This window comes from Lipotes vexillifer, unplaced genomic scaffold (assembly GCF_000442215.2).
Source record: "Lipotes vexillifer unplaced genomic scaffold, Lipotes_vexillifer_v1.1 scaffold778, whole genome shotgun sequence".
Lineage (NCBI taxonomy): Eukaryota > Metazoa > Chordata > Mammalia > Artiodactyla > Lipotidae > Lipotes > Lipotes vexillifer.
The window spans coordinates 1,315,149-1,325,786 of NW_006774127.1; the positions used below are offsets into that span (position 1 = coordinate 1,315,149).

The following is a 10,638-nucleotide window of genomic DNA, read 5'->3' on the forward strand; positions in this document are numbered from 1 at the left end:
GGGGGGGGGGGGGCTCCAGAGGAAGCCCTGCTCTGTTCCACCCACCTCGTGGGTTCGTTTGTTGGTCTTGCCAAACAAACGGGGCAGAGCTGAGAGTCCTACGAGCCCATTTGAAGAAGTGGGGCTGTGTCTAAAGATAAATGCTGGTGTAAGCACAGAAGATGCTTCACAGCTCACGTATTTTTAGGTGTTTCAAAAATATACTCCTCTGGTTAGGTGGCCTTCCAGACCGAATCTGTAAATGTGTTTGACGTTGTTCCTGAATTAACTTCGAAGCCTGCAAAAGGTGTTGGCAGGCAGCAGCCGGTTGGAGACGACGTGTGGATTGCAAGTGAGTTCACCTGGGCTGCCTGCAGTGTTCACGCCGGGCAGGGCAGGCTGTGGAGTTCACTGTTGCCGGCCTGCAAATCTAAAGCTGAGATTCATTTCCTTGAGTTCAGTCTTCCCAGAGAAGATTTTTGGGGGTTGTTTTCCGTCCCTTTCCAAAGCCAGTGTCAAGTAACAGTGCGCCTCTCGTAGATGGCCCGAAGACCGGATGGCCAGCAGGCTTGGCATTTGTCTCATACCAGGAACAGCTGAATACAGTGTGGTTTGTCAGGGTGTTTTTTTTCACATGAAATCAAGACTGGTGTTGCCAGAAGATGATTGTAACCATCTGTCTGAATCTGTGTATTTTTAAACTTGACCAAACATTTATGCTCCCGAGTTGCCATTTCTACATCGGCACATGATGGCGGCAATTAGGAACTTTGTTTTTGTTAATTTTTTTTTCCCCTTCCTGCCTCTTTTGGGTCAGATTCCTTTCAAGAAGGAGGGAATATGAGTCAGAAATTCACTCAGATTAAATGGAAATGTCATTTCTAAATATAAGAGCTTGAATTTAGTAACATCTTGAGTTATCGGTTGTGATCAAGTTTTCTTTTCAACCAACTTGCACACTTAACGGTTTTAATTGTTTAATTGGACAGGGATGGCAAGTAATTTTGTTAGGGAGAAGGTGGCTGTAGAGCACGAGAATGCAGTTAAAACAGGAACCTGTTTGGTGGATTGGCAGTGAATTTGTGTGCCCCTAATATATCTATGTTCATTCAGCCCTGCCTGTGTGCCAGGCTGTGTGTGAGACTCCAGGTATGCAAAATTCATCTTGCTCGTGGTAATTGTTTCTTGAAAGATTGAATAAATGAAAGGCACTGTCCCACCAGGACCTCCTAGCTTATTGATGAATGCAGACACAGCAAATCTTTGACAATAGCTCAGGGTGACGATGAGTGTGATAAAAGTGCTGGGGACACAAAGAATGAGCATCGGCGCAGGAAGAGGTACGAGGGGGTCAGAAAATAATTTCCAGCTGAGGCACTAACCGTGCCGAGTTTTGAAGGAATTCCTAGAGGAATTCATCCAAGAGGGAGGGTGGCTCATTCCTGGCAGAAGATCAGCACGAGCACAGATTTCAAATAACGTGATGCATTTGTCCAGCTGCGGGACATCCAAGATGCTGCAGTGAAGGTTGCGTGCAGCTGGCTGGCAAGATGGTCAAGAGCAGTTGAAGAAGGGCACTGTGTGTGAGTTAGTGACCTTGAATTCATTTATGAAGGCTGGTAGGGGACAGTGTCAAAGGTGAGTTTTGGGAAAACTCAGTCTGGCTGCAGGTGATGGATGAGTCCAGCAGGTATAACCGGTCTAGGAGGAGAGGTGACCAGCGAACCGGATGGGAAGTGATGAGATTCCAAACCAATCCTGGGGGAGCTGGAGTATGAAACATACTAAGGGGTAGAGTCTAGGTGTTTGATTGGGTTTGGGGGCGGGCAGTAGGCTGACTTTTATAGGATGACTGCTAGGTTTCTGGATCAACCGTTTGGGTAGACCGTGGTGCCATTTGGGAAGATGTGACTGTGTGAGAAGAGGCAGGTGTTTGGGGGAGCTCAGCCTTGTCCATGTTGAGTTTGGGCTTAGGGGCATCCAAGTGGAGATGCCCAAGCAGGCCGCTGAGTATACAGATCTGCACTTTAAAACTGAATCTGCATTCAAGGTAGAGATCTGGGGAAGTAAGTCATGGCTATGTTTAGCTGTGATGGTCGAGAGAGAAGGAAAGAGAACGGTGGGTGGGTGAGGAGTAAATCTGGCTAGTGGTTCCCACTTTTTTTTGTTTTTAATTGATTTATTTTATTTTTATTTTATTTTTGGCTGCGTTGGGTCTTCATTGCTGCACGTGGACTTTTCTCTGGTTGTGGCGAGCGGGGGCTACTCTTCGTTGCGGTACACAGGCTTCTCATGGCGGTGGCTTCTCTAGTTGAGGGGCACGGGCTCTAGGCGTGCAGGCTTCAGTAGTTGTGGCACGTGGGCTCAGTAGTTGTGGCTCGCGGGCTCTAGAGCGTAGGCTCGGTAGTTGTGGTGCACGGGCTTAGTTGCTCCACGGCATGTGGGATCTTCCCGGCCCAGGGTTTGAACCCGTGTCCCCTGCATTGGCAGGTGGATTCTTAACCACTGTGCCACCAGGGAAGCCCGGTTCCCACTTCTTAACAAGTCCTTCCCTTTAGAAGAGTTGTGGCACTGACTTGAACCAGTTTCCCTAGTGCATTTCAGATTACTTGATCTCCATCCAGCTTTTCAGACCCACATGATGAAAAGCCATTGTAGTTTTGTTTTCATTAACGAAAACTATAATACATGCCTGTGACTTAACGTAATACTTTCACATGGTAATCAGGTGGGGTAACAGAGGACCTGCTACTATTCCTGATTGGAATCTCGAGCCTAGAGGGGTTAAGCAGTGTACCAGGGAAGGTAGGTCCAGGGTGAGGACTTCAGGTCTTCGAACTTGACCAAATCTTGCTGTCTCCATCATTTCTTCCTGTGTTGGAATAGTGACTTCCCAACGGTAACATGGATCCTCCGTTTCTACCAGCAGAGTGCATCTGAGGCCACTGGGTCACTTTTAGTGTTCTTAGTTATGCTCAATTGTTTTTGGTGGGGGACTAGATATAGGTATTATACGCTTATGCCTTTTGAAAACCTTGAATTGGTAGATTCTGCACTGAAGCAGTGCAGCGCATTTCTCCCAGTGTTTCATAGCAATAGGCACTGCAGCTGTTCCAGGTTATTAAAATGGGCAAGGAAATGTATTTTTTTGGTGAGTTATGTGGAACTTTTCTGACTAGAAAAAAATTTTTACGTGCTTCAGAATAGTATATACTTTCTATTTCTGAAAAGCCGTTAAGATGACCAGGAGATTTATTCTCGTGGAATTTGGAATCCAGTATGAGGAAACCAGCACCTGGCCCCTCCTGGTGTTTGAGAGTTGCACGTATCCAGAGTTGCCAAGTGCATGGCGTTATCATGTTGGTTTGGGGGGCAGTAATAAAAAATACCTTTTTAGAGAGTGACCAATGGTACGAGCATGGAACACACTGTTGTCTCACAACTCTTAGGATTTCTACTGCATTGTATCTTTGCCTCACTTGGTACTTAACTTACAGCTCGGCTCTTCTGCACCCTCCATTCCCAGTTTCCATATTTACTTACATTACATGTTGAACTTTCCTTATTATTTCACACATCTCTTACCCATGCAGCCTTTGTTTTAATGACAGAATAATCCATGCAGAGTGGTATGTTCAGGGGAGGGGGAGAGAAGATAGAGGTGCCCCGGCTGTAATTATTTTTGCTGATAGACCTCAACCATTTCATCTAATTTGAATAAACCATTAGGAACTGTGACTCTTGCTGCCACGTTGTTTGACACATTCCTTTTAGGGAGATTCAGAAGTACCGTTTGGCACGAGTATGGGCACAAACAATGAAAACTCAATGAGTTAAGTAGCTGAAGCGGTCCGCACTCCTGGAACTGTTAGGAGAATCATTCATTAGGCCTTGGGTGCTCAGACTGGCTTCCTGAATATTCCTGTGGGTCGGCCCTGAAGACTGTGGGAGCTATTTGAAGAGTTTTACGCAGGAGAGTTTTTGTTTTCAGATGTTCATTTGTCACATGTGAAGCTGGGATTGAACATGCAAGACCGAGTGGGAGATCAGTGGGAAAGGAGGCTTTCGGGGACATCTGAGCAAGTGAGGCCAGGGCAGTGGAGATGGAGAAAAAGGGGGTTGATTCTAGAGTTAATTGAAAGTGGGGTGTACAGCACATGGAGACGGTGGCCACTGGCGACGTGGCTGGAGAGTCTGGGACGATTCCATGCTGTACGTAGGTGAGTGGGGAAGGGCGTCATCACAGACCCGAGGGCAGCACCCCACAACCAGGATCCAGGATCCTGCCCTAACCCTCACTCACTGGCTCTGTTCCTTCCTCTGTCAGAAGAGGCAGAAGCGTGGCCTCTGCGCTGCCCACAGGTCAAGGTTATGTCGGAGCAAATGAGGGTGTGCGACAGTGTGTCTGCATAGGTCAGATTGTCCTCTGTGTCCCACAGTTCTGAAATGTCAGTAAAGCTGTTTTGGAAACCTGTAGACTTAATTGTCATTGAAAATCTGGTGACAAGCCTGTTAAGAAATGACTCAGGTCACTAGTGAGAAGGTGAAACAGTAAAACGTGTGCATTCGTGTTCTAAGAGCCTGATTTATGTCTGGAACTAAGTGGAGGTACTTACAGTAGGAGACATTTTTAACTCTAAATGAGGCAAGGTTTCCTATAATCTTAAAAAATAACTATTAAAAACTTGGATTCTTTCTCCATACCAGCCAAACACACACTTTATGTATTCTTTAGTTGTTGTTTTGTTTTTTTTTTAAAGGAGAGATATCAGGTTATTGAGTTTGGGCTCAAATTCAGTCCGGTTTTTTGCTGTCCCTTTTGGCACACGTGAGTCCACTGGTTGAAGTTACTGTCAGCTACAAATTATATAAGATGGCGACTCAACAGTGGAACAGTCTTTAGACGTGTTGGAATGATTTTTGAGCCAGAGACCCTGGCTGGGCATCAGCTCACGGGCCACCAGCTCCCACTGCGCGGCAGTGACCGGGCTCGGTCTGGGAAGGTACGTGATGCATTAGCGGGTCCACCCAGCGTGACCGCCAGCAGAGTCCTTGCCACTCTGGGGACTGCCTCAGTGCTGACCGTCTGCTGTTCAGAGAGGCCGGCTTCATTCCTCTGGAAACCCCGGGGACTGGGTGCGAGGCAGACGTGTGTCATCTGTAACTGCCACGCCGCCGACCACATTGTCCTTCTGAAGCACCTTCCAGCTACTCCATTGGGCCAAGTACCATGTGAATTACTCAAAAGCGAAACTAGGCGTTGAGACCGTTGTGGCTGTTCTGTCTTCATCTTTGCTAACAAGCCTTGGGTGTCCTGCCCCCATACGAAATCCACGTCATGCACGCTGTCAGGGTGAGTGATACTTTAAGCCAGCAGTCCCTCACCTTTATTGGCACCGGGGACCAGTTTCGTGGAAGACAGTTTTTCCCCGGACGGGGATGGGGTGGGGGGTGATGGTGCAGGCGGTAATGTGAGTGATGAGGGCGGCATATGAAGCTTCACCCGGCGCTCACCTCCTGCTGTGTGGCCTGGTTCCTAACAGGCTGCAGGCCGGTTTCGGTCCACGGCCCGGGGCTGGGGGACCCCTGCCCTAAGCCATGCTGGGAGACTGGTTCCCCAACCAGGAAGGGGTAGCATGCCTACGAGGTTTTGACCAAAATAATCCCTTTCAGAGGAAAGCTTTTAGTAAAAGGTTATGATGTTTTTCATGAGTGAATCAATACATTTTTAAAAAGTCTCATCTCAGAATTTTACGACCACCATACACATATGTTATGAATGGGGAGTGCAAAAATTTTCACGATTTAGGCATGTTATTTTCTTAAAAAGATATGTTCGTGATGGATTACTCTTCTAACATTACTTAAATTTAATAGTCAAGTTGATGCCCTGACTGGCTTTTCTGTTTTACTTGTAGCTAAGAAAGGAGATTGGCAGCACGCCTACCTATCTGTATAAAGACGGACGGCACTGACTGTCCTGACTTCTGCCAAAGTAGGAAAAAGAACATGTTTCACAGGAAAATGGACAGTCTTGATATTTCACAGAATAAAAATAATAATGCATACAACTACTGGAAAGGTAGAAATAGGCCTAACGTTTTAGACCAACCAGAGAAAGGGGCCAGACACCCAGAGCCTCAAGCATCACGTACCTGCCTGCCTCACCTGTGCAAACAGTCGATGTAAAAGAAGCCACGAGCACCTGTGGCCAAGGTGTTGATGGAGGGTGTCTGGCATCCTCCAGGGAACCATGTGGTTCTCTGCTCTCCTTTAGAAGTAGGACCCTTTCCTTCCCCAGAGGAAAAAGCTTCCCCCTTTCTTTCTGGCCACATCCTCCCCACGGTGCTATGACAGGGAAAAGTGGCCTCTCTAGAGAGAGGGGGTTTCCAAAGACCTGAACATTCATACATGAAAGCTCCAGATCTTTTAATTTTTTAAAAATTGAAGTGAAATTTATATAAGAGAAAACAATAAATTCAGTGGCATTTAGTACATTCAGTGTTGTACAACCAGCACCTCTGTCTAGTTCCAAAATGTTCTCATCACCCAAATGGAAACCTTGTACCTGCAAAGCAGTCACCCCCCCAGTCCTGCCTCGCCCCACCCTCCCCTCTGCCCATGGTAACTACCACCAGGCTTTCTGTCTCTGTGGATTTACCTGCTCTGGATGTGTGAACATTTGTATCTGGCTTCTTTGACTTAGTGTCGTGTTTTCAGGGTTCATCTACGTTGTGGCCCGTATCAGTACTTCATTTCCTTTGCACAACTGAATAATATTCCATTGTGTGCATGTGTACCGCATCTTGTTTACCCATCTGTCTCATGATGTGCATTTGGGTTGTGTCCAACATCAGGCTCTTGCGAATGATGCTGCTGTGTATTTGTTGGAGTACCAGTTTTTCATTCTTTTGGGTGCATACCTAGGAGTAGAACTGTTGGGTCACATAGTAATAACTCTTTGACCTTTTTAGCCTTGTTTTGGTTCAAAATATTTCCAAAACATGTTATAGACCTCCTTACATTTGAAAACAGTTAAGACGGGACACACGATACTTGATGTTCCTGGCAGTCACTGTGAATATAAATGATTACAAATTGCTGTAATATGGTACAGATGCACTCAGGATGTTTAGACTTTCTGTCCAGTGTTTCTTGCTTTTCTTGTGCTGTGCTGTGTTGCCACCCCCTGCCAGTGAATGTGAAGAGAAGGCTCTGGAATTAGGTTGCCTGCATTCACATCTCACCTCTACCACTTACTGGCTATGTGGCCGAATGCAAAATTTTATCACTCTGCTTCAATTTCCTCCTCTGAAAAGTAGGTGTAGTAACACCGTGAACCTCCTAGGGTTATTGTGAGTGGCGAAAGGGTCAGGCCCTGTGTGTTAGTCTGCTCGGGCTGCCGTGACAAAAGACCACCGACTGGCTGGCTGAAACAACAGACGTTTATTTTCTCACAGCTCTGGAGGCTCAAAAGTTTGAGATCAAGGTGTCAGCAGGGTTGGTTTCTCCTGAGGACTCCTTTCTTGGCTTGCAGACGGCCTCCTTCTTCCTGTTTCTTCACATAGTCTTCCTGTGCACATACATATGTCCCCAGTGTTTCTTGGTGTATCCAAATTCCATCTTCATGTAAGGACGAGATTAGGGCCCACCTGAACAGCCTCATTTTAATTTAATCATCTCTTTAAAGGTCCTGTCTACAGGTGTACTTGCATTTGGAGGTACTGGGGGTTAGGGCTTCAATGCGTGAGTTGGGGGAGGGGGCAGAATCAGCCCATAGCTCTCCATCAAGCCCGTGGTGCAGTGTATACACCACAGAAGCTGGCAGGTAGGTGGTGGTGGCTGCAGGGTCCTATCCCCACCCCTTCTCATCTGCTGCTTCACTTGTGTCTGACAATCAAACTTCGTTAGCCTTTCTTGAGGAAAGACAAATGAGTAGTTTATGTCCATATGGAGGAGGCATGAGGCATTTTGCTTTAATAACGCTGTAGCCTCTGTTTTGCTGCCCTGAAGATTTTGCTTAATTTCTGGCCTGGATTTGGTTCCAGAAAAGATAAGATTGCCAGTCAGCTATTTTCCAGATAAGTTACATGGCACTTCATGCAGTGTTTGAGATTACTGAAAGAATACCTAGTGCTTTCAAAGTGGTCTTGTTGCTTTTTAAAAGTTAAAGGTATGTAACATAAAATTTACCGTTGTGGCTGTTTTTCAGTGTACAGTTCAGTGTACTAAATACATTTGCAATGTTGTGCAACCATAACCACTGTCTTACCTCCAGAGCTTTCTCACCATCCCAAACAGAAACCCTGTACCCATTAAGCAGTAACTCTTCATCCACCACCCCGCCCTGTTTCTCTTATTTCTTTAATCCTGCCATTCCCTAATAGCCACTAGATGAGAATCGAAGCCACGAGATCACCGGGGAATAGGGATTTGGGCCTCACTGTGTCACCATCCTCTCTCTTGTTTACCTTTCACTGCAGTGCTCTTTGAAATGGCTTCATTCCTTTGCACAAGATTTGTCCCCAAAGGTAAAGGAAAAATGTGTGAGTGGGGCTCAGGAGTCACTGGTCCCCTTAACGTACACTCGGTGGATTCTGGTAAAGCTCAGATAGCGGCTCCGGTGTGAGAGGTGGCATCTCTTCCCCTCCGGGCGTGGAGCCGTGCTGAGTTGCTTCTGTCTCTGCCCCAGCGTGGGTGGGGGTGAGATCCTGCGCCCACCCACTCCCCGCCCCCCCCCGCAGCCCCAAGTGCCACCTGTAACCCAGGTCCCTGTGTCCCCACCCCCTGTCCTCGCAGACCTACATCGGCTCCATCATCGCTTCTGTGAACCCCTACAAGACCATCGCCGGCCTGTACTCACGGGACGCCATGGAGCGCTACAGCAGATGCCACCTGGGTGAGCTGCCCCCGCACGTCTTCGCCATCGCCAACGAGTGCTACCGCTGCCTGTGGAAGCGCCACGACAACCAGTGCGTCCTCATCAGGTAACCCAGCCAGCAGCCACCACAGACACGGAGCCCGCTTATTAGCGCATCAACCCCCAGATTTCTCAGATGGAGTTTTCCCTTTTGAATAGGCCGATAACTACAGCTTCCAAAAGACACGAGGTATTCTTTGGTTTGTTCCAGTGGTCAGACGTGGTCCTTCTGTTGACTTATAGAAACATTGCATAGTTCTTCCAAATTTAAAATATTTTATATATTCTAGAGCACTCATCAGAATGCTTGTCTGTTGGAGCAAGGTTTTGGTTTTTGCCAGTATGAGAAGATTACTCTAGAATCTCCCCAATTTAAGAATTTTTAATGATTTTAATTGTGTGTTCCTAAAGTTGACCTTTGAATTAGCCACAGAAGTGGGACTTACTATGTTATATGTTGAGGGAATGATAGAAAGGCGTGCTTATTTCAATTAATTTTTTGCATGGGGCTGCTGAGGGAAAAGGGTCTTGACATCTGTTTCAGCCGAGTATTGCCCATTTATTAAAATAAACTACCAGACGCCTCACTCTCCAAACACTTACTCTAGGAACTTCCTAAAATATATATCAATAGAGTGTATTACTTTAAAGATATTTGACTGATTGATTGATTGTTTGAAGTGTAGCTGATTTACAATGCTGTGCCCACCTCTGCTGTACAGCACTGTGACTCAGTTACACACGTATAGACATTCTTTTTTTCATTTTCTTTTCCATCATGGTTTATTACAGGATATTGAGTATCGTTCCCTGTGCTGTACAGTAGGAAAAAGATATTTAATTTTTATTGAGTAATTCAAATGGGTCTTATCGCCTGTATTCTAGTGACATCCTATTGGCTCCTGTTATTTATACTGGAATCATGTTCTAGTGATGATCAGAGCACCCCCGGATGAGATCCAAAGCAGACGTGCTGAGTGCCGTGGGACGTCCAAGCCCTTCCCTCATGTGTCCTTCTGGGCGCTCATTCATGGAGCTCGGCTGTTACTGAGACCCGACAGTGTTACTAAAACTGCTGATGGGGCTAGAAAGCCATCGAAAAACAGATGTCAAAATCTTCTTTCCCAACTTGTGGCGAAACAGCTATTACTGTTTCAACGGGAAGGGAAAGGGTGTTTGGATTTGGGGAGGATGACACATAAGACCCCCCTCTCTGCCCCCGGATTTCCGACCCAGTTGGAAGTAAGGCACAGGAGGCAGATGGAGTGCCGTACGTATGTCAGCTTTAGACTCCCAGCCAGTCGGGAGCCCCGAATTACAGACAGGCTGGCCCACCTGGTCGGGGTACAGAGAGGTAACTGGTGGCCAGGACCCCTGTGGAAACCAGTTCCCAGATGGCGAGGAGCTGACCAGCGCTTCCTGCTAGTTCACCTGCGAGAGAAACCACCTCCTTTGGGGAGGGAGTGGGGGGCAGACATGCCAGAGGAGGCCCCTCCTTGGAACTCCAGGAGAGAGAAAGGAGGGCATTTGGGAGGTGCTCACACTGTCCTGCGTGGCATCTGATTGAAGATGGATGAGGAATAACGGCCAACATTTCCGCTGCGTTTGGACGCCGTGCCATGGACTTTCCAGGCATTGCTCGTCGCCCCGGCACGGGCACGCTGTCATGGTGCCTGCAGGTGCCACACACACAGCTCCTTTCAAGGACTGTGTTCTTTTTTTTTTTTTTTTTTTTCGTT

At 47.1% G+C, this 10,638-nt stretch overlaps 1 protein-coding gene across 1 annotated transcript in view; it reads left to right on the plus strand.

The window, feature by feature from the left end:
• MYO10 (myosin X) overlaps nucleotides 1-10,638 on the plus strand; it is a 223,371-nt gene that overhangs the window by 106,493 nt on the left and 106,240 nt on the right. Inside the window, exon 4 of the mRNA XM_007448889.1 lies at nucleotides 8,779-8,966. Within this exon, the coding sequence (XP_007448951.1) occupies nucleotides 8,779-8,966 (188 nt within the window). The remainder of the gene's footprint in view (nucleotides 1-8,778; nucleotides 8,967-10,638) is intronic.